The sequence below is a fragment of the Urtica dioica genome, chromosome 9, assembly GCF_054948205.1.
Source record: "Urtica dioica subsp. dioica isolate 48M chromosome 9, U.dioica_male_clone48M_v1_H2, whole genome shotgun sequence".
Classification (NCBI taxonomy): domain Eukaryota; kingdom Viridiplantae; phylum Streptophyta; class Magnoliopsida; order Rosales; family Urticaceae; genus Urtica; species Urtica dioica.
The window spans coordinates 29,927,104-29,951,522 of NC_142764.1; the positions used below are offsets into that span (position 1 = coordinate 29,927,104).

General features: G+C 33.2%; 1 protein-coding gene, 1 long non-coding RNA gene and 1 pseudogene across 4 annotated transcripts; all 3 read right to left on the reverse strand.

Annotated features, from left to right (window-relative positions):
- Positions 1 to 14: 14 nt before the first annotated feature.
- On the reverse strand, positions 15 to 5,628 carry HA9 (H[+]-ATPase 9). Its single transcript, XM_089625438.1, has 11 exons — positions 5,569 to 5,628; positions 5,350 to 5,469; positions 5,163 to 5,261; positions 4,925 to 5,062; positions 4,018 to 4,332; positions 3,013 to 3,459; positions 2,498 to 2,620; positions 2,298 to 2,402; positions 860 to 1,684; positions 570 to 740; positions 15 to 473 (listed from the first exon to the last, which is right to left on the reverse strand). Exons 1-11 carry the CDS (start codon positions 5,626 to 5,628, stop codon positions 15 to 17), a joined length of 2,862 nt encoding a protein of 953 aa, XP_089481564.1.
- Positions 5,629 to 15,179: 9,551 nt separating this feature from the next.
- LOC149386752 (ethylene-responsive transcription factor ERF003-like) lies at positions 15,180 to 16,173 on the reverse strand (annotated as a pseudogene). The gene is made up of 2 exons (XR_016301242.1): positions 15,931 to 16,173; positions 15,180 to 15,836 (listed from the first exon to the last, which is right to left on the reverse strand). The product of XR_016301242.1 is annotated as an ethylene-responsive transcription factor ERF003-like (transcript).
- Positions 16,174 to 22,032: 5,859 nt separating this feature from the next.
- On the reverse strand, positions 22,033 to 23,235 carry LOC149386753 (uncharacterized). Of its 2 annotated transcripts, XR_016301244.1 has the most exons (4): positions 23,035 to 23,235; positions 22,875 to 22,919; positions 22,587 to 22,762; positions 22,033 to 22,386 (listed from the first exon to the last, which is right to left on the reverse strand). It is a non-coding gene; the product is annotated as an uncharacterized LOC149386753 (long non-coding RNA). The 2 variants fall into 2 exon arrangements; XR_016301243.1 differs by lacking the exon at positions 23,035 to 23,235 and having other exon boundaries at positions 22,875 to 22,998.
- Positions 23,236 to 24,419: the final 1,184 nt, after the last annotated feature.

A 24,419-nucleotide genomic window follows, 5' to 3' on the forward strand; every position in this document is an offset into this window, starting at 1 on the left:
AAAAAAGTAGCTAATCAAACGGTGTAGCTTTGTGGCATGTTGTCCATATCGAGGCCTTTGCGCTTGACGACGGATTCAACGTGGCCTTTGAGGGTTCGGAGCTCTCTGAGCCTTGCCACCTCAGCGCGCCGCTTAGCCTGTTCGGCGATCTCCGTGAGCTCTCTGAAATCGGTGGTGCTGTTGAGAATCTCTGTCGCGCCCGAATTGAGCCCGTGCACGGTGCGTTGTGCCTGGGCCCACTTGGCCTCCCTCTCGTTTCTCCCGTAGCCCTTTTTCGTCGTGAAGGCCGTCTTGTTCTGTAGCCAATTGTCCCACGCTTTCCCGCTCAAGGCGTACCTGCTCAGCATCTTCAGCACGTCCAACGGCACGTAGAATATCACGCTGTATGCCCATATTGCCCCCGCCCATCTCCACCCGATCCCTCGCATGTTCGCAAACTCCCAGTTCGCGTACACCGTGATCAGCGTCGCAATCTAGGCAACCGATCCAGCCAAGATTGAGTCACATAACAACAATGATGATGATGTGTTTGTGTATGTGTATGTATAGAAGAGATACTATTGTCTCACCATTTGGGCGACGAAGAAGGCGAAGAGGAGGAGGTAGCCGGGCCGGTCGAAGTAAGAAAAGTTTCGAGATCGGGTCACGAATATCAGAGCCTGACTCACTACGCTCACTTGCAGATACACCGCCGCGGTCAGCTCTGCCTGACTGTTCAGAGGCGTTACTCCGAAAATGTTCTGCACAAGAGACGAATAAAGTGTTTATAAAGATCATGAGTTATTTTTCTCATCCTGAAAATGTTTATAAAGGTCACGAGTTACTTCTCTCATTTCTGAGGAGAAGAATAGAATATTACGGTGAAGAAGTTGGATGATTGGATGAGCATGAAAAAGATGACGGTCATGATGGCGAGGTAGGTCCCGAGGACGATCCCGGTCACGAAAATCTCCCGAAGCTTCCACGAGTCGGGGAGCGGCGAGGGTTTGACCTTGTCCTTGGAGATGGTCATGATGGTTCCGTCGTTGAGGACGGCGATGATGAGGACCATGAACGGCGAAAAGTCAAACTTCCATATCAGCGCGAGAAGCGTAAACCCTAGGACGATACGGATCGTGACCGAAACCGCGTAGATCGTGTAGTTCTTCATGCGCTGGAATATCGCCCGGCTAGTCAACACGGCGTGGATGATCACGCTCAGCCCCGGCTCGGTGAGAACAATGTCCGAGGCGCCGCGGGCAGCGTCGGTGGCGTCGGCGACGGCGATTCCGATATCGGCCTTTTTGAGCGCCGGAGCGTCGTTGACTCCGTCGCCGGTCATACCACAGATGTGCTTCTTCTCTTGGAGTTTCTTGACGATCTCGAACTTGTGCTCCGGGAAGACTCCGGCGAAGCCGTCGGCTTTTTCGATGAGCTCGTCGACGGGAAGTCCGGCGATGGACTCGTCCTTGTGCTTCCCGAGAAGTGCCGACGAAGGGTACATGTTGGTCCCCATTCCCAGTCGCCGTCCGGTCTCTTTTCCGATCGCCAGCTGGTCGCCGGTGATCATCTTCACGTTCACTCCCAAGTTCAAAGCACGCATTATCGTGTCAGCGCTGTCGTGCCTCGGAGGGTCGAAGAGAGGCATTATTCCGACCAACTGCCATGCTTCTCCGGAGCTCTCTTTTCTCTTCTCCGGCACGGTCTAGATTCACAAAATTGATAACAGATCGTTAGTCCAATAAAATAAAATCATTAATTAGAGAACTTTATTCTTACTAGGGTTGTTTTCTAGTCTCGAGCGGTCAAGTTTTCCGGTTATTTCATGGCTACCAAGATAAACCATATATTGCAATTAACGAAGGTTTAATAGGTCATTCCAAATACCAAGACCGTGATTAAAGGTTTAATAGGTCATTCCAGATAGTTAAGCGGTCAACTTTAACCGATTCATTGTTAATCGTGATTAACCAACTACCAAGAAAGAATATATATTGCGAATAATGATTGATTAATTAACGGTTTAAACCTATTAACCTGTTAGTCCCAAATAAAAATGGTTGAAAAATTAAAAACCTTGCCATTCAACTAGACCAGTGGCAAAATCAGAAATTATTTTATTTAGAGAGATGTATAGAATAAATACATAAAAAAATATGAATTTTCTAGGTGGGGACATATATGTTAAGAAATAATTCAGATGGGGTGTATTGTAAAGAAAACAATTGATTTTGGACTAAACAAAAAAAACATATGAGTAAAAAACTAAATATCAACAAGTTCAGGGAAAGGCAAGTAAATAATCGACGAATACTGACTTGTCTAGCGACGGCGAGAGATCGGAGGCCGCGCTCGGCGAACCTGTCGATGATGACGTGGCATTTTCTTTTGATATCCTCACGATCGTTACACAGGTCAATGATCTGGCTCAGAAAAATATGAAATTTATATTATTTTTACGTGCGCAATGAAGACATGTTTTAATTAATTATTATTTGATGAAACAATATATATATACCTGTTCCGGTGCACCTTTGCTGACTCTGTGCCAATTTCCATCCAAGTCAATGTAAGTAATGGCCGTACGTTTATCGACCGGGTTAAACGGCAAGAAGTGAACCTCAGTTATATCTTCTCTCGCCTGTACGTATATGCAATACATATTTTCCTATTATTGATCATTCGGTTGCATATACAATAATACAGCATTGTTCTATACAATAATATGTTTGCCTAAAATTACTAAAAATATAGTCAAATGTATAAAAAAAAAAAAAAACCAAATATATTAAGAAAAATAGTACATAAATTAATACATATTTTACACAATTTTGAATGAGACCTTTGTAAATTTATACACAAGCCTTTCCTAATAAGAAAAGGGGTTGATTTCGTGACACATCGGTTGGTCGTGGCTGAATCACTTATATTTGTGTTCTAGTATATGAATTTATATGCGACTATCAAATATACACAAATTCTAGACTATTTAATTTAAATTTAGGAGTTGAGTTGAGTGTAATTAATTAGTACCTCCTTGGGGTCACCCAACATTCCGACGATACAAGCGTCAATGGCGTCCTGGTTCTCGACCCGAGAAGCCCTAGCGCCGAGCACGACGACACCTCGTTTGTCGACGTCCTTGACAAAGACCTCGATCATGTCGATGTCGACGGTGAGCTTGTTTAGGGTTAGGGTTCCGGTCTTGTCGCTGCAGAGGACGTCCATTCCGGCCATCTCTTCGATGGCGGTCATCCTCTTCGTGATGGCGCCTTGCTGGGACAGCCGGTGGGACCCGATGGCCATCGTCACCGACAGCACCGTCGGCATCGCAATTGGGATTCCTCCGATCAACAGCACCAAGAGATTGTTCAGTCCGTCTCTGTAACCGCGGCGCTGGATCGGGTACATCACCAAGATCTCGACTATCATCCCCACCGCGATCGAGCATATGCAAAAGTTTCCGATCGACGTCAAAACCTATATATAGATATATATATATAAATACCATCATCATCAGCTAATTAGTCACACAAAATGTAATATGTATCATCACTATTATATAAACGTGGGCTAATTCTCGCCAAGATAGTTCATGCACCAAGATTAATTAATCAAGAAAAAAAATATAACCTAATTTAATTTTTATATAAAGCATTTTTAGAGTTGAAATTATTAAAATCGCTAAAAACACCCTCTACAATCAACCCCAAACACACTTGCTAAAAAATAATTTACAACAATTTTTTTTTATTGTAATTGTAATATATTTAGAACTCAAAATTATAGAGAAATTTCATAGACCTAAAAATTATCAAAATATCAAGATTAGACTCATTAGTTTAATAATATCTTAAATTGGACTTTTAGTCACTTTTCGGATATTATTAAACTAATGGGTCTAGTCTTTATATTTTGATAATTTTTAGGTCTACAAAATGAAATTTCTCAAATTATATGCCTCCAATTAATAATAATGTATCTTTAAAAAAAAAAAAAAAAATTCAATTTCTGGCTCGGTCATTGGTGATGTGTTACCTTTTGGAAGTGTCCGGTGTTTTCGGTGCTATCGACGAGGTGAGCGGCCTTGCCGAAGAAGGAGTGAACTCCGGTGGCGTGGACAATGGCCTCGATCTCTCCTTGCTTGACCGTGGAGCCCGAGTAGACTCCATCGCCGGGACTCTTTGAGACCGGCAATGACTCTCCGGTCAGAGCCGACTGGTCAATCTTCAGCGCATCGCCGTCCAAGAGCCGAGCGTCCGCCGGAACAATGTCTCCCAGCTTGATGCTGATGATATCTCCCGGCACCAATATCGCCGCCTCTTGCTCGCTCCACCTTCCATCCCTCAATACCTAATCAACAATAAACCCATCTTAATATATATTAATATGATAACTAACACTATTGTTTTGAGAGGAAAAAAAAAAAAAATTTCCCATGCATCTTGAAAGTCAAACTCGTCCAAAATCGTGCATGACCTAAATGTTAATAATTAACGTGGATTCATTGTTATCAATGCCTATAGATAAAATAAATTTATACTTATGTATTTAATTTTTCCAATAATCACGATGATTTAAGGCTTTCGTATCATAAAGGCGCTTGACATATTAATAAAAGGGTCAAGCGGCTAAATGGCCAAATAGAACTTAAGGATTTGTAAAATAGCCAAAGTTTATCAAGTATAAGCAAAATAGCCAAGCTGCGATTATTAATCCAGGCAGGATTAAATTTAATCCACACAAAATATCGGGATTAAATTTAATCCAGGCAGGATTAATTTAGTCCAGGGATGAGAGTAATGGCTATTTTGGTTAACCTAATGAAACTATGGCTATTTTGCAAAACCCATAGTTTGAATTGGCTAGTTCATGCCATTTTTCCTAAACCAATTAGAATTTTTTTTTTTTTTAATTTTCTAATTAGGGTGTATATAGTGTGAACCTTGGTTTTGGGGGCGAGACCGGCCATGAGCGCGGCGGCGGCGTTACCGGCGTTGTTCTCTTCGATGAAACTGATTGTTGAGTTTATCAGAAGAAGCATCACTATTCCCACGAAGTCTTGCCAGTCCGGTGGTTTACCCTGAATTTCATAATATTAATTAATTAATCAACCATCACCTAAGTAATTAAAGTTAAATTATCAATTGGTTATATATGTATTATAAATAATTAATACGTACCCCTCCGTTGGCCAATGCGATTGCCATTATGGCAGCAGCTTCCATGACCCATGAGAGAGGGTTCCACATGAACCCTAAGAATTTTAAAAACTTGTTTTCCTGGTTTATTAATTAAAAAAAAAAAGGTTAGTATGTATGGAATAACTGCTTTGTTAGTATTACCATCACTAGCTAGTGTTTCATATACCTTTTTTTCTTCGAGCTTGTTTTGGCCGAAGATTTCAAGCCTCTTTTGGCCTTCCTCGGTCGACAAACCATCTTTGGTGCATTGAAGAAGCTCGAACACTTCCTCGATCGGTACGTTTTCCTGTCCATATATTCATATTAATGATCTTATGATACGTCAAAAAGAACGAACGAATGATCAGTTCAGAGAAAAAGGAAAAGGAAAAGAAAAACTACTCACGAGATCAACTGCTTCGTTCTTTAATTCTTCTAAGCTAGAACCCTCTTTGTTCTGAGCCATTTTTTTTTTGTTTGTTTGTTTGTTTCTTTCTCAGTATCTAAAAAATAACGAAACGGGAATTAGGGTTTTAATGTTGTGGAAGCCGGTGGAACCTTGATTTTAGGAGAAGTTTGTTACTGAATACGACTTGGTGTATCTATTTGAATTTTATTTAATTTTATTTTTTAGCTGCGTATTTATTCGAGTTTTTAACCCTTTTCCTTGCTTAATTTTTTTCCTAAAAAAAAAAACATTGAGATCTGAACGGATATTAATTATTGACGCGTTCGATATCTATCTTGCTACTCATACGCTTCATTGACTTTCTCTTTTCATCTTTCGATATTATATCTCTTTAAACCGTTACACATACACACAAAATCTCTTTAATTATTTCTCCTTTCATCTTTGAAATTATTTATATTGCTGGTGTATATATTTTAGGTTTTTAGCACAAAAAGTATAAAAATGGGAATTTGTAAATATCTTTCTTTTAATACGAATGAAACATTTAATTAACAGTTGTATTATTTCTGTACTCTAGTTCCTTGTAAATAAAATACCAAGTATAGTCGTGTTATGAACGTACACAACAGCTAGTTCCACCTACAAATTTATATATATGTTACCCAAATAATTATAACACATGTACTAAATTAGTTGGGTGTAGTGATCAGGTTAACTGAAAATTAGTGGGGTTATAAACTCTATAATTTTTTTTACATTCAGCTAGCTTGAGTTAGTTTCTATACCATGTTACTAGCTATAAGGTCTGCCTTTGATACTAGAATCTTATTATGAATAAGTATTTGCAAATATAGATGATCCAAATAGGCTATATGACTGCTCTTCCTTTAATAATTTATCTTAATTATAACTATTTACTTTCCCTTTCTATGCAAGTTCAATATTTTTCCTCTTTTATGAACGCTTATAGCATAATTTTTTGTTCTTATGTGTTATCGTGTGTTGAGAAACGAACAAATCATATGAATATGATTCGTTTATAAACCTATAAATATAAGTAAGGAATTATACGATTATCTATGATATCTATCACTAAAATAAATGCTTAAAATCGCTTCTAAAAATTATTATTATTAACTACTAACTAGAAATACTAGCTAGTATATGTATTTCTGTAAGATGTTCTGTTTCTTGCAGTTCAAAGTTATATGGATCATCTCATGATAATATTGTACTATGATAGGTAATTTGCTGAAATAATACTTTTTCTGTATCTAATAATGAAATATTTATATTCCATGTTCTATTCTAACATCAATTTTGGGGTTAGAAACTTGTTAGTTTGTTGAACAGGCTAAGTATATAGCTCAATTAGCTTATTTCTATAAATAGTGAGCTTAATAGCTAACTTCAAACTACAACATTTAAGTGCTTCTAAAATTCCCGTGGTATAAAACTAAAACCTAAACTAAACTACTCAAACCTAATTTACTCTTACGTAAACCAAAGCCTATAAAACATTCACAAAGTTACGAATCCTAATTTTTTTAATCCAAAAAAGTTACAAATATTATTTTTCTCTCACATTTCTGTAAGGTTAATATTATTAATCATAATAGTTATTATTATTAAGAATAATAGTTAAGACAATTAATCATAATAGTTAATACGACTAATGGTGTGATATAATATGGTATTAGCACATTATTTTATGAGAAAATGACAAGTTAATATGTTGGTTAAGTGTTATGAAGTTCTAATAAACGGTTTAGTTTAGGCATTACATGAGATCTGCAATAATGATGCAAAGATTAATACACAATGACTTTAATAGTCAATAAAGTGAATGGAAATTTTTTTAAATTTTAACAATGTAATTGAACGATTCATTGAGCTAGTATGAACAATTATTTTAGTTGGTTGGATAAAGAAGAAGAGATATAAGTGAAGTATCAAAATAATCACTCAAATAGGTATTTTGGGGAGATAATATAGCAGTTATAACTATGTTTTGAAGAAAATAATAGCTAGATTATAATTTAAACTGTCTCTTCAAAAAAATGGTTAATCCCTTATATGAAAGTCTAAAAAAAAATATTCAACTTAAATTTGCATGTTAACCATGGGGATCCCTATTTTTCATCATATCGATCCCTCATATATATAATATATTTGGCAAGTTAACGAATCTTCCCTTAAACATATCCTAATTAGTTCATTAAACCTTAGCCCCTAGGACTTCCCTCGTTTTTCTGGGCTCAAAATGCATGTTAATGGCCCGGCGGGCCAAGGAGATATGGTTCGGCCTATGAGAGACAAAGAAAGCCCAAAAATCTGTATGTGTGTGTGTGTTTTTTTTATTTTTTTTTTATTTTTTTTACCATTATAGATTTTATTGTTTAGTTCATATTTTAAGTTCTGTTTAATTTATGTTTTCTTTACCATATTGACTAATGATTATACATAAATATACAATATATATTGACTCAAAATTGAGAGATGATAAATATCGTCTATGTAACATGGAATTACATCTAGATGTATTATAATAATGAAAAAAAAAATGTGCAAATTAATTACTGTATTATTGATTGACCATTTTCAGATGTATCATAATTTGCGTATAATGACTAATGAGCAAATACTACTCAATTGACCTTTCGTACTTCCAAACCATGCATCGTGTTGTGACCATTATATTATGGATAACGATTGAAGAGACCACATTAATTCGGACCATATATATGTATTAGTTGCACCTTAATTCGTATATACAACGAGATGATGGTATTCCATACTGCTCCACAATTTTGACGAACATTACGTATCTTTTATATAAGAATATGATATATAGAATTGAAAAAAAAAAAAAAAAACACCATGTGCTCGATAACATGCCCTATTGAGGATACACACTACACATGGTCTTTGCATGTGCAGGCATGGGAAATTTAACTATACAAGTAAAGATGTTTTTATTTTTTAATTTATATATACCATATCGATTAAAAACCCTACGCTCTAGTATAAATGTATTCTAGTTAATTATTCGAGTAATTTATTTTTGTTTGATCTGAAATGTGATCTCTCTGCATATGTATGTCGGCACGTAGTTCCAATGTACAATCTCACTTTGTACCAAATACATAATGAATATGAATTGATTTGAAATAAATAAATAAAATCTTTCGGAGTTGAGTTTGATTTATTTATTAGAAATTTAACACAAGTATAACAATATATGATTCGCCGGTTCAGACAATCAAAATCAAAGAAATCCATAACCCTTGGTGTATCCACCACACTAAAACTCTTTATTTTTATATTCTTTTTTAACACACACTCTTTCATTTTAAAACATCCATTTAATATGCATCCGCTTAGAGCCACCAAATATCACAACAAGCACATTGGCCTAATCACTGAGCTCAGTGACGGAGCCAGAAAAGCCCATCAGGGAGGCTAATTTGAAAAAAAAAATTCAGGGGGGCTTGATTGTAAAAATTTTATAAAAATTGGGCCAAAAATATAAATTTTCAAGGAAAAAAAATGGACAAAAAGTGCAAAAAAAAAAAATTGAGGGGGGGCTTAAGCTCCCCATGGACCTTAGCTGGCTCCGTCACTGAGCTTATAGTGTGTGTATAGATATTAATACAAACATTAATTATATATATATATTTCTAAATTCTAATAATTAAAGGTGTAAGAAATGCGAATAAGGGTAATGCCTTATGATTACTTTTCTCCATAATTTTTGGCATGAGATTCCATGCACGATCATTGATTTTTGACTGCTTTATTCAAGCTTGCTCAACGATAATCTAGCTCCAATTGGACTGTACCAATTTTATTGATTAATTGTGTGCAGCGGTATGTTTGACTAAGAAAAATATGGTTAGTCAAATAGCGGAGAGAGAGAGAGAGAGAGAGAGAGAGAGAGAGAGAGAAAGAGTAGGTCGTCAATGATTAGTCTTAAGAATAGGGATTTATACAATTTCCATGCGAGAGGATTAAAATTAAATAATCTACTTTTGCGAATTCAATTTCAAAGCAACACATGGGAATGTGTCGCATTCAGTTAGGAGTGGTTATAGGGAACAAATTCAATTCCCTAATACGAGTAATCATGACGGCATGGGATTATAATAGCAGATTCGGATCCCACCAATTTGGCAAAATCCTTGTTGTTTTTTTTTTTTTTTTTTTTTTTTATAAAGATAAAATAATATATGAATTCGGTCACTTTACTTGGGAGAGGTATTAGGACGAAGAAACATAAATAACTGTGGTAAGCTGATCTAGCGGTATTTCACCCAAGCTCTAAAGGGGAGGTCGTGAAAATTCAATTTCCACTAACAGCAAAGCAAATTAAATGTTTTTGAAAAAAAAACATAAATAATTCTATAATTCCCAATAACAACAAATGTCTTTAGAAAAAAAAAAAACCTAAATAATCATATAACTTCACATTTATTATTAATAAATTGGTATAATTGATATAATGGGGAAGTGCCGGCCCTCTTCGGCGAGGCTCTTTCCCCTCTTCTAGGCAATTTTTAAGTTTTATACTTGTTTGAGACATTCTACCCATAACAAGTATGATTTTGATTTTGAATGATAACTTAAAAATTAATTTATAAAAATTTTAGTCAATTTAAAATACTTTCATTTGCAATGTTCAAAGTTGTTATCTGTACCACTCCGAACATTAATTTAACAAGACGGCTATTCAAACTATTTGCATAATCAAATAACATTAACTTGGTTAAACTTAAATTATAGGGGAGAGTGAAAAATGACAGCTTTATATATGTTTTTTTAATATGCGTAAAAAAAAATGACGTAAAACAAGTCTTAATAGGAAACCCTTTTAGAAAATAACAATAATAAATCTAACTAAAAACGGTTAGCAAATAACTCTAAGTTTTATTATTATTATTTACAGAAAAATTCCCTTTTGAGTACTTCATTACAATCTTCCATAGTTTTTTTTTTTTTTAAATAGCACTCGTAATTGGTAGTTACCGTGATACACACACACAAAAAGTGAGAGATACTAGGTTGCAAAAAAAAAAAAAAAAAATATATATATATATATATATATATATATATATATTTGTAAATCTACAATATAGGATTTCTCAGAAGGAATGGCCAAGCTTATGTGTCTAAGAATCAAATACTCCAATTTGTTACATGATAAAAGTCTAACACACTTATCAATGACCTTATACGTTAGCCATGATCAACAGTATGATTAATATTATATTCTATTAATACATTGATGTAAGCAAATCAGTTTAACGTTTTAGACGACCAAATCATATATGATAAATAAATTTCGTAAAACAAATAAGACATGTAGGGACCACAGTGTTGGATGGTGCACGACCTTGTTTATAAGCATGCATGAGGAAAATCCCGAGCAAAACTTCATAAAGGTGATGATAGACAAAATACATTTATTTTTTCATCATATTATTTGACTACTAATTTGTCCAAAAGATATATATATATATATATATATATATAATATTAATATTAGTTACATTACATATATCATAGTTCAGTGCATGAAGCTGGAATAATGTGCTATTGAATATTGATGATGGGATGATAATACTCATTTGGTTTGGGCATGAAATGACGGCCATTGCATGCCATTTTAATTTTACATTTTTGTTACCGTACGAATTAGACTGTACTAAATCATCCTTTCGGTAATACTAATGATGATACGTTTCAATCATTGTCACTAGAAACGTAATGCATTCTTTTTTTACTATGCCGTGACATGAAACTTTCACATTGACTTAAAAACATGGCAATTATATAATACAAGTGAATTAAATTAGTAGAACTAAAATTTAAACTACTAATACTGATACTTTAATTTTATTGAGATACCTACTATCCATTAAACTTGAGTGATTGGAACGGAAGAGAGCTAGTAAATTCTTTAGTTCCAATAACAAATAAGAATAAAATTATGAGCAGAAATTTCGTTCCGATTTCATTGAAATTATGATCACTCGATCCGCTTTAATTGAAATTTTGACCACATTTGAAACAGAACACTCTTTTTCGATTGGTACCAAAATTTGCAAATAACTAAAGAAACTAATTGTTTTCTCCTTCGATACAAGATTAATACAGACGAGTGCTCATACTTGTTTAAAATTTTGATTTTCAACATAAAAAACTTATTGAAATACCGATTGATTTTCCTATATTCTATGTAATAATATAATTAAAATAATATTTATCAACAAAAAGACACATAAATATTGAGAAGCTTATTGATAAATATTAGTGATTCTTGATTTTAACCCAATAAGAATATTAAAGAGCTTATCATTAAATACAGTAAAGGGCTTGTTTTAACACATCCTAAAAAAATTATTATATTTTATACGGAGGAATCAAGCATATAACTCATTTAAACTTCTTGCGTTAAAATTATAATCGAATTATATAAAAATAAAAAAAAAAATAGTCCAAACTAAAGTAAGACGTAACGCAGGTATAATTTAGCTATTTCTTTAATATTTAGTATTTGAATAATTAAACTATAATTTAATTAAGAGATAATTTCTTCTTTTTCTGTTGATAAGCTCCTTAATATTTGTTTATATTAAAAAAAAAAGCATATATGACTTTGTGTATTACGATCCTTCCTAGTAAATTCTTTTTGTACTCACAATCATATATTAAATTGTCTTGTTTGGAATATGTAGAAGACGAGAAGCTTTTATTCTTTAACTTTTATTGTTTGCTATATCCAAAACCCATGTGTTTTTATTTTTTATTTTTTATTTTTATTTTACCCTTCATCATATCTAGTAACTTTACAAATGGCAATTTGTAAATATTTACATCCTCAAAAATCCAAACAAATGATCGTAATACATATATATGGTTAGAGATATTTAGTGGGAAATAATATATAGGAATCTAGATTTGGTTAATTTTTGTTACAAAAAAAGTCGAGGAGAAGAGAAGTAAGCATATATTAGCCTCGAACTGTCGGCTAAAAGATCCATATATATGTGCACACGGGTTGTCCCGTAGTGTGGATGCGTATCTAGAGGCTAAATATATCATATATAATTATTTGTCATTTGTTTTATGCCAAAGTTAGTGCTTCTAAAATCCAAAGACTCACCGAGAGCTACACCAATGTATAAGTTGTTAAATTTTTACGCATCATCATAAAAATATTTTTTATTTTTTATTAATACACATCATCAATTATAGCACTTTACATAAAAACCACTTTAATAGTGTTAGCACCAAACAAAAAATGATTGAAATGAGTTTCACTCAATTTTAAGTAGTGATTTATTTATTATTTTATTAATTTTTTCATAAAAAAAAAAAAGTATGAGCATCGGTCTTAGAAAGTGACATCATTGTCATAATTATTATTATCAATAATGCTAATGTGTCAAAAAAAAAAGTGACATGAAGCGTGTTTGGCACAGCTTTTTTAAGCCTGTTTTTGCTATTAGCAAAAACCAAACTGCAATCTTACTGTTTGGTAAAACAGTTTTTAGAAAAAATTTCAAAAACGATTTTAAAAATTGTACATGAGTCACAAAAGCTAAGAATCTAAGTAATTTTGATTTATAAAAAAAGAAAAGAAGAGAAGATGAGGAGAAAGAGGAGAGAAGAGAAGAAATTTTTTTTCAAAAACACATTTTATTTGTTTTCAGTTTTCTTTACTTTTTTCCAAAACAACTTCAAAATTTTTTGAATTTTTTTTCCGAAAACACCTTAACAAACACATTTTCCAGTTTTGTTTCCTATTTTCACTTCTTGAAAACTCAAAAACCGTTTTTGAGTTGATAACCAAACGCTCCATTTATTTCTTATGTAGTGATAATGACATCGTTTGGCATAGCTTTGTTTTTAAAAAAAAGTGCTTTTAACTGATAAGGTGTTTGGTAAACTGTTTATAAAACAGTTGTTGCTGGTAACAAAAACTGATTTAGCGTTTGGTAAAATAAATATGTTATAGTAAAAAGACTAAAATAGACATAAAATAAATATTTAACAGTGCTATGGATAATTACGTGAAGATATTAAAGTAATTCTATATCAGATACAAAAACGCTTTTTCTAAAGTAATTTTGGTTGCTTTGTATAGGATTTGCTCTAACCAAATTAAAGCAGGAAAGATTAAAAAGTTGTCTCAGGAGATAAGGAAAAAGTTATCCAATGAGAAAAGCAAGTGTGAAAACAATAAGAATGTTTATGGTTGAAGGAAATAAAGGAAAAATATTTAATGCATTGGAATCACAAGCTCTTGATTTTATATTAATGTTCTATATTTGCTTACCGTCTGAATGCACGTTGCTCAACAATGCTACTATTGACTTGTGATCGTTTTTTTTTTTTTTTAAATCTAGCTAGTAATATATATTTTTTCTTGTTTCCACTAACTCCTAAACTAGAGGCTATGATCTGAGAACATGTAATCATGTGAGCGAACTTAAATTAATGAATATCTAAGCTAGCAACTTATGGGATATTATTCAAATCCAGATGATCAAGTAAAGATATAATATATATATATATATATATATATATATATATATATATATATATATATATTGTATGGGCTTATCAAGTTTGGTATCAAGCTGATCTGTTATCATGCCAATCCTTCAAGTTGTTTAATTTGGACGCACAATAAAGTGTGTACTTGAAATAACAACACCAGTCAATTGAATAATGAGAACCGTAATTTTTATATACTATGTTTTCTCTTTGCTTTATTTTTTTGTCCTTTTTGTCATGTAATGTTCTTCGCTTTCTTGTCCTTTTCCTTTGTCCGATCAATGTTTCATACTTAATTAATCAACGCTTTTCTCCATTAGAGTTCATACTTCATATTCCAACGGTAAAGGTGGAAACTAAACGTAATCTATAACTATTCTTCCAACACCAAAAAAAGAAAAGTAAAGATTGATATCTAATATATGCCAACTGTTTAGGTTTGTTTTTGCTTCTTTGCGGCTGGTCAGACTCAGAAGAACGCTCATAAAGAAAAATTGAAGAAGAAAAAAAAAAGTAAAGATTTTCTTTCATCAAATCCTCACATGATATGATGCAATATGTCTATATATTATATATACACCGTATATTTTATATGTATACCAATCGTCAAAAATAGCATATCTTTTCTAAGATTTTCAGACTCATAAATGTAACCCACAACCACAAGCCTTTTATTCCATAGCAAATAGTAAGCGTCATATAGCTAGGTCCCAATGAAATAAAATAAAACAAAAACTTGAATTTACACAGATTGTTTTTTTTTTTTTTTTTTTTTTTTTTTTGAGAGGCACTAAAGCTAAGGCTAATAAGTAATTTTATGAATCATTACCACCAGTGACGGAGCCAGACAAGCAAACCAGGGGGGGCTAATTTGAAAAAAAAATTTCAGGGGGGGCTTGATTGTAAAAATTTTATAAAAATTGGGCCAAAAGTATAAATTTTTAAGTAATTTTTTAAAAAAAAGGGCAAAAAATGCAAAAAAAAAATTTTGAGGGGGGGCTTAAGCCCCCCCTGGGCCTATAGTGGCTCCGTCACTGATTACCACATGGGGTTTGGTGTAATCACACACACATAACGGCTGTGGATTATTGTGATTGGAACAAACTCACATCGGTCAATGATTCATCTTCATAAACCCCCCCACCAAAAAAAAAAAAAAAAAAAACATATATAATATATACTAATTGTAATTGATATACGTAGTATGATCAGCAGGGCAAATCTCAACGTAGCCATAATCAAGCAACTCCTCAATCATTTGCTCAATATGGTCATCTTCAAGTGGCTTCAGATTGTTATCATTATTATAATCATCATTATTACTAGAGCTTGGACTTGATGAACTAGTCTCTCCGGGCCACTCGCAGCTGATCTCCTCCGGCCACGCCACGCCACGTGTCCCGACCCCCGAGCCCTTCGCTGACGTGGCGCCGGGGCATCGCGCCACGTGGGATGAGGCGGTGTGTTTGTTGTTGTTGTTGTTGTTGATGATTTGGAAGGACTGAAGATTGCACTTTTGAAGCTTGGCCTTGAGAGCGTCTGAGAGAAGCTTTGACGAGTTAGCGGCCGAGTTTGACTCGTTCGAGTTGTACGGAAAGTTGGTCCGGGCTTTGACGCCGCACATGATCCTCGCCGCCTGATCGTACGCTCTCGCCGCGTCCTCGGCCGTTTCGAACGTGCCCAGCCAGATTCGAGTCTTCCTGCAAGATATTTTAAAAAAACGCGTGTTGGTAAAAGAAACGTTTCGAATGAGTAACGAGAATCGAAACGTTCAGCTCGGAGAGGAGAATTTACAGGAGAGGGTGGCGAATTTCCGAGACCCACGAGCCCCAATGTCTTTGCCGAACGCCTCTGTACCGTTGCTGAGGTCTAGCCATGGAATGCGTCGAAGGTGTTTGTTGAAATGCCTCAGAGAAGTGTCTAATGTTTTAATTTTGAGTAGAGAATGTTAAGGTAATGTGTGAGTGAGTGTTGTAGTGGAGATGGTGATTGGGAGAGGGAGGGAAACTAAAGGAATGTGTGAGGATTTATAAGCTCTTTCTCTTCTTTCTTTTGGCTTTTTTTTTTAAGTATTAATTTATATTGTGGGACCTACACAAACTGCTGCTTTTTCTATTCCCTTGGGGTTTTTTTTTTTTTTCGCGGCTGGGATTGATTGAATTTGAAGTGGTTTCACTTTCTCACCTGTGAGAATGCCTGATACGATAGAGATCCACAGTTCGAGAAAGAGAGGAGGACCAAATTACGACACACGGTTTCGACAGTGAATGTCTATTTTTCTTGTATACATAAACTGTAAATATATATGTTTGTTGGCTAGCCATGTTCATATTGGTTCGTGGTCGTGGGTCTATCTATGTAATGTACGCACGACTTTGGATTAATTCACGAAAAATAAATGTTAACACAAAACTTACTTATAATTCATTTGGGAACTAATTCCAGCAAAGTCGCCGCAATTTGTAAAATTAACTACGGCTATAAGTGTATCGGTTAATTAATATTCCGATGCATATCTCAATTAGCAGCGACGAAATCGTCGCTAATTGTCTGTGATCAGTGGTGGAGCCACGAGCAACGTTAGTAAGGCAAATTTAAAAAATTAAGCTTTAGAAGAGGCGTATATGAAAAATTATTTAATTAGTATAAAAATCTAGAATAAAATTATAATTTTCAAAACGGCGTCTGAATTAGCAACGATTATTTATTTTTGACACTTTATTTTCAACATATATTTTTACATGGTAAAAAATATACATTAAAGCACGGTACTTACACGATTTACAATTTGTAAATTTTGACTATTACACTATTTCTTTCAACAAATCTTATTTTACAAATTCATTAATCTCGTTAATAAAGTGGCAAGATCTAGATATGGCAGGTAAAGTTTAGAAACAAGTGGATGTATTTTGTATGAACATGTACATAGATTTTTTTGTTGCGGTATATCTAGAGCGTGCATGTGTAAAGGCAGTATAGGGATTTTTTGTATTTATTGTAGTAGTTAAATGGACATAACTACGTGGCTAACATCACACTATGTCTAAACATAGGAACCCACCCATATGCATATACTCATGCATTAATAATCTCAACCCACAAAACATATATATGTTCCATCTTCATTTTCAAGCCCATCTCTCTCTCTCTCTCTCAGCTTAGCTAAGCTGAGAGGGGTCGCTATATATATATTTGACCACATACATATTCAGTTGTTACGTCAGGGAAAAAAAAAAGAAGCGTAAATTTCTTAAATCAATTCATGTTGCAGAGCAATTTGTTGTGACATGGGATCATGAAGTGATAAATTTGTTAGAAGATGAAAAAGAAGTCCCAAAAATTGTTTTCTAGCTTTTGATCATTTACTCAAGAGAAGAATAGTTAGTGCATTAAAATCTCCCACATGATGACATGCATGCTATCTTGTTTGGTACTTCAAGTAGCACTGAATCTTGGCTTAGCTCCAAGGTGTCTTACGTGAACTATTATTACTATCTCAAGTCACTAAAAATGAATATTTTGTGTACGTGATGTTAGTTCTTCAGCTTAGTCGTTACTACCATTGTATTATTACATCACATCCCATTGGAACTCGGAGAATTATTTTTTTTTTTTAGCTGATTTATTTCCCGGACGTTCAAGTACCGACCTTTTTCTTGTTGACCTAAGAGGCTAAGACTTTGTTTATTTTTTTTAGAAGGACCAAATAACTTTATATTAAAAATATATTAGATCTTGAGATGCTATACAATTAATAAGGGTTTCATTGCCATTTTGCCGTCAAAGACTTTAGGATTAGAAATCTGAAAAGAAAACTTTGCGTGATATTTAATTTGGTCCTTCGGAATTTTATGAGCAAACTGATCTTCTAATTACTGATTTTATAATATTTAATTCGTTCTTTTAGTGTTAGTAAAAAAAAACATTATTTTTTATGATAAAATTTAACATCTAAAAAACTTGAAAGCACGTATTTATAAATAAAAAAATATCACTCATTTATATAATTTTAAAAAATTTCATCAAAACACATCCTTAAACTCCAAACTTGCTTAACTTTACTTTGAGTTGTTATAACCATAGTATAACACGATTAAATTTTGTATAAAATTAACAAGCTTGTACCAAAATGTCATCGAAGTAATAATTTAGGAATATTTGCACTATATATATACATATGAAGGGAAAATTTCAGAAATACTCAATCTAATTCGAAGAACATATACATGAACTTAGTAGTTCAGTATTTTGTTGAGTAGTGCTATTATTATTATTATCAACTTGCCAAATGAGAAATGGAATACCTATATAGTTGGTTACACTTATATATAGCGAAAGCTGAAAACTTCCAAAGCTATAGATCTGCGAGCTCTCTAAATTCTGATAATGATATCCTAAAAGATTACGCGTGCTTTGACATCAGTCATAAAATACAATGTCCAAAACAACAACAACAAAACGGGCAGTTTTTTCTTCGATGACAAAACTTTTTTATATTTATTTTTATTTTTATAACACTGTATGTTCTTTTCTTGACAAACGTTCAACGAACTCGGACTTCTGCGACACTGAAACCCTTTTCGGCTCACTGTCCACTGAGCACGGCTTTTTCATCAATCTATATATATATTATGGAATAATATTATGGAATTAACAGCTAACTCTTGTTATTTTTTCTTTCGATGACAAGGGTACCACAGAATTACGACGTAGTGACATATGTTCTATTTCATTTGCATGTTTAATCTTTCGGGTACGGTAATAATGATGTTACTAGTCGTGTGTTTTTTCTTCTTGAATTATTGCTTGCTTTTATGTTTTTTTTTCTTCCTTTGTAATAATTGATACATGCTCAATTCGCATGTGTGTTATCATATATAATTGCAATCCCTACGATGCGCAAATGTAGCTGGGTCCCGAAAATTATATAAAACAAAATAAAAGTAAGGAAATATTTTTTTATCAATCATTTTTTTTTTCGAGGCTTAAAATATGGGACTTTTCAAACAAAAGAAAGGTAAAAGGTGAAACGGAGATTATTTTCTGGCCTCCCATTGAACTTGTCTTAGTAAACCTTGGTTTTCAATTGTCTCCGTTGTGGCTTTTGAAACTGAATTTTTTTTTTTTATTTGTGTACTTGGATTGTCGTGGAGTACTGAAATTTTTACTATATTTGTCAATGGCATGGATCATTAAAGTCTGGCTGATCCGACATTACTTTTTAGGATTTCAAGGAACGTCGTTTGAGTGCGAATGGTATTATTTGGAGTTAGTGCTTTTTTTTTTCCCTCGAAGATAAATGAGGTTTTTCATTAAAAAAAGTTTGGTAGTATAAAATATAGACACCAAAGTCCTTTTAACAAGAATGAAAAAAAGATCTTGTACAAGACTCAACACTAAAATCGAATGATTCCACGTCTATGTCTCGTAAGACATACTAAATTTAGAGCAACTTTATGCATGTCTCGTACAAAAAAAAACCTTTAAAGATTAATGTGTGAAACTAAACACAAGAGAAGCAACCACCTCGAAAAAAAAATTCGATGACGAAAAACTTGAAAGATGGCTCATCCATCTTCAGAACAAGATACGGCCCACAACTGAAATGTGGAAACAATATGCCCAACAACTAAATAAACAAAAGATAGTAGAAGATATATTAATATCCCCAAAAAAAATCTATCAACCCAAGCTCATATGGGCTCAGCCTAATCTTGACCCGTGACCTTGAAGAAGATCAGAGGTGATCAGAGCAAGTGGAATAGGCGAAGACGAGAAATCAATGCCGCCAAATGTAGCCTCGGCGAAGACGCTTCCTGGCGCTCTGTTGAGGATGATGACCTCTTCGGAAACGAGATCAGCCTCGAGACGACCATTTATGCCATCGTTAACCAGGGGCGGAGCCACGTGGAGACCAATGGGTGCACGGTCCCCACTGGTTCGGGACTAAAAAAAATTTAGTAGGTGTAAATATATAATTATTAAAAATTAAATAAATTATATAATTATTATGAATTAAATAAATTATATATTAATGAACAAGGCTGTGGTAGCTCAATTGGTTTGGCACTTAACTAAAGTAGCTTAGTCTTGGGGTTCAAAAGCAACAATATTACCCATTTTTTCAAATCAGTATTTTTTATGCTCATCTTATGACATGTGATAGTGGTCCCTCATATTATCAACGTCTTTAATTTATAGCAAGAATCCACAACAAATATCCATTCTTTACTTCTACCATCTTCAATGTCTACAAAGAAAATCTCAAATTGGACGACGACACCAACATTCGTTCTTGTTAAGGAGATGCAAAAAAGGGAAATTAAGAACATAGCCCGACATAAAAAATAAAAAGACACTTATTATAAAGTTTGATTAATAAGTAAAAATTAAATGCCACTCATCATTAACAAACTAAAATAGATTAATATGCTCTTTAACCAAATTCAATTTAAAAAATTTGAATGACAATTTTCCAATATAGACTACTAGAAATCAAGTCATAATTATATATAGTAATTTTCCACTTTTCTGAATTTTATTACTTTTAACAAATAATATATTGAACGTAATTTCTCATAAACTAAATATGTTTGTAAAACACCTGCATATAGCGGGTTCTACTATAGACTCATTTTGTGTCTCTGTTTTCTACCTTCTTTAAATTTCTAGTTATTTATATTTAACTCATTCTTTAATCCTTTTGAGTTCAAAAAATTAAGATTAAGATCATATAAATAATACGTGTCAAACGTTTACCAAAACCTAAGAAATCAACCATGTAAATTAAAATTGGTGGCGTAGAGTGCTTCGAGGGAGACCGAAGCTTCCCAGCAAAGGCATAGTTGCTTGGTGATTCATTTCAGAATTTATATTTAAAGAATTTTGCATTAATTCTGGTTATATAACTAGCGATACACTTGTTCCTTGCCTCTGTCAATTTTTTCTACATATTTCCATAATATACACACAAAGTTGTTTTTCTCCGAGAGAAATTAATTACAGCAACGAATAACTACATTTACATGACTTTTCCTTTGCTAACGTGGTAGAGCAGAGTTGACTTCATACAAAACAATGATCCGAAACCTCCATACCTACATGCTACTACATTCATTGGCGATTTAATAGGGGCAAAATACTTAAAGAATCCTGAAATATAATTTCGAATAAAGTTGGGCCTCGTAACAATTATTTTTGGAAGCGTCACAGCTTCTATTGTGATAGTTTGTACAACAGTTACAGCCTATTCATTTTTTAGTTTTTCTATTCTGAATTGAAATAAGATTCCAGTGTGGATTGATGATATAATGGACTGGTGCTCCTAATCAGACTTCAAAAATCGGTTTTGATCTAATTTTCTATATGAATAGGTCATAATCACACTCGTCTTCACTCACACTTTTGAGAAATTTATTCGAGTGATTAGCTGAGCTTAAAACGACCTGTGTTCAAGCATTTAAGGTGTTTTTTTACCTCTGCTTTGTTGTTTATATTCAGGTGATTGTATTAGAGCACGAGGTTAGGTTTTTCATTAGTTATTTTTTTCTTTCGGAAAACACGTTTAGAAGTCTCAGGAGAATTTTTATGTGGGAATCGAGGGGATCTCGAGCTTAGGGGGAACCTAATTTGCTATTGAAGAGAATAGACGTAGCTTGGGTAGTTAGAGAGGGAGTCATTGAGTGTAAATCCTTATTGTATCACGTTATTATAGTAAATTGTTTTTTATCGGGTAAATTCCCTCCAGACGTGGGCACGACTTGCCGAATTGGGTTACCAACTCTGATGTTTATTTATTATTTCTCACTCATATCATTTATCTTTCGATTCCTTAGATTTCAGCAACTGTCGCACTTTTTGTCACAACACTTTGAAACAATTGCCCAGAATCATTAATTTCACTACCGAATCTCAATCAAAGGATGTCCAACTGATTTTAGAAGATAAGTTAATATTCAAAAGAAAATAAACTATACATATGAGTCGTTCAAAAATAAAAAACTAATTTGATTAATTGTTAAAGTTGCAAGTATTTTAACAAATTAGAGTCCGGATGGGATTTAGGAACCTCAAGCACTTTTCCCACGATCACATTCTTATGGCAACATGTGATTACAAGACCTCGAGGCTTTCTTTTTTGGCCTCTCTCCGTTGATGTCGACGTTTTTTGGAAGATAATTTTTCCTCCGGCGATTGTAAAATGTTTTACGTCTGATATGTCGATGTTAACGAAGTCCTTGCGACAACCTTTATGAGAAAAAAAAAAAAAAATCAAATTTTTTAGTTTTTTAAAGCAAAATACCCAAAATTTGATACTATTAATCAAAATGTTAGACAGACATTAGATATATTGTAAATTCAATTGAGTATTTATCTAGAACATATTTAATGAGAAACATGTGTGAAAAACACATTTAACAACAGTCATAAGAAAACAGAGTACTAACCTCTCTCATGAATGGCATTTGAGAAAGAAAGTGTGAGGCGAGCTTGGGATATAAGTAATTAGTTAGTACTACGCTTTTCCTCTTCTTATAACGCTTTGGTTATATTACAAAGAAAAATATTTGTTTAGCCATTTGTGGAGATGGTGGCGGACTAAGCGACACTCTTAGTATCCGACCTGAAAAAAAAAGAAAAAAAAAAAAGAAGCAAAATACTTTAGATTAATACTATATTCTGAAATAATTAAGAGAATATTATTTGATTAAATGCTAATAGAATAATAAACAAACCTGCATTAACGTGGGAGAACTGCAAGGCCATAGTGGATATGATCACTAAGAACACAATGACAGAGGAGAATTCAGGGAACTGAAATGAGTGCTTAATATTGATCATGATTTCTCTCAAAAAGCTATGAAATTTATTTGATTGGAACCGAATATCCGTTACCTGAGCATATATAGGTGTATGTATTTATGCGCGGCGGGGATTTCTCGGAACTTGTTGTCTGAATTTGGTTAGTGTTTTCGTACAAAATCTAGTTTGTGAAATGAGATGAAATGGTTTAGAAACTTCTTTCACTCTTTCATTGGATATCGTGTTTTTTTAGTTTTGTGGTTTCATGAGCTTCGCATCGAAGTTTCTCGAGTGTTTCCCATGTTATGAAGAGGGCATTGCTTATGATGTTGACTTACTTTGGATTTCGATAAAAAAAAAAAAAAAAAAAAAGAAATAGAGTTACTTTGGATTTTCATCTAGAAGGACGTCTTAATAGTAATATATAATTGATGTGGATAATAAACAATTGCAAACAGTAATTATGTAGCTTGCTATATAAAAGATTTCTAGGGAGAGAGAAAGAGATTTTGGGATCGAAAGATTTGTTTATTTAAGCTTAATCTTGCGTACAACACACGCTGAGCATATATAGCTCTTCAATGTAACAATAGTCATAACATAATTAGTTGCAAACGTTCTAAAAAAATCTAAGAGAAACTAATACACGATACACGTAAGCTAATACAACATACACTCTAATACTATATAACTATTCTCAAATACAAATTTCATTTACTAAACCATTCAAAATTTACAATTATGTCATAATTGCAACAATTTTTTTTTTTCATTTATGAACAGGAGTGGTCTTAATCTTTAATACTTATACATAATTTTTCACCTTCATTACATTCTCCTATGCGGAGCTTTTCTTTTTAAAAAAATAATAAAAAAAAGTAAAAATATTCACGTTCATTACTCTCAATCTCTTTCATCTCTCTCATTACACATCTTTTTCATATTTCTTCCAAAAATCAAATAATCACTCGAAGAAAATATAAAATAGTGAAGATAAATAAATCATTGGATTTTGTGGTTTTTATATATAAAGAAAAGTTATACAATTAGATCCGAAAAATTGAATTAATAATGAATAAAAGAAAGAAGATAATGTTTGATGATTTCGAGTGTGTTAACATGCCTAAATAAAATTTTGAAAAATATGAAATATTGATTTTGTACGCCGTATAAATCTTTTCTTCTCGTTAGTTTAAAATATATTTTGAGTGTAATCATGGGACTTTTGAAATTGAAAGAGAGAGAGAGAGAGAGACAAAATGATAGAAATATGAAAGCAATTGAGAATATAGATTGATGTAAGAGGAAAGAATTTTTTTTTTTTTCTTTATTGAAATATTGAAGACCTAAATCTTATTTTCACTCCAAACGAAAAGATCAATCTAATTCAGTATTATGACATCACAAAGTTTATTTTTGAATTTTGATTGAGCTTAGTTAATATAATTCCTCTTCACAAATGGAGCGAAATTAATGTT

What these genes read in the sequence shown, in the direction of transcription:
- HA9 (XM_089625438.1), bottom strand. Translation starts at nt 5,628, where the DNA reads ATGGCTCAGAACAAAGAGGGTTCTAGCTTAGAAGAATTAAAGAACGAA. An exon ending in AGAACGAAGCAGTTGATCTC is followed by an intron (nt 5,470 to 5,568) that starts GTGAGTAGTTTT and finishes ATATATGGACAG; the next exon opens with GAAAACGTACCGATCGAGGA. An exon ending in TCGCATTGGCCAACGGAGGG is followed by an intron (nt 5,063 to 5,162) that starts GTACGTATTAAT and finishes TATGAAATTCAG; the next exon opens with GGTAAACCACCGGACTGGCA.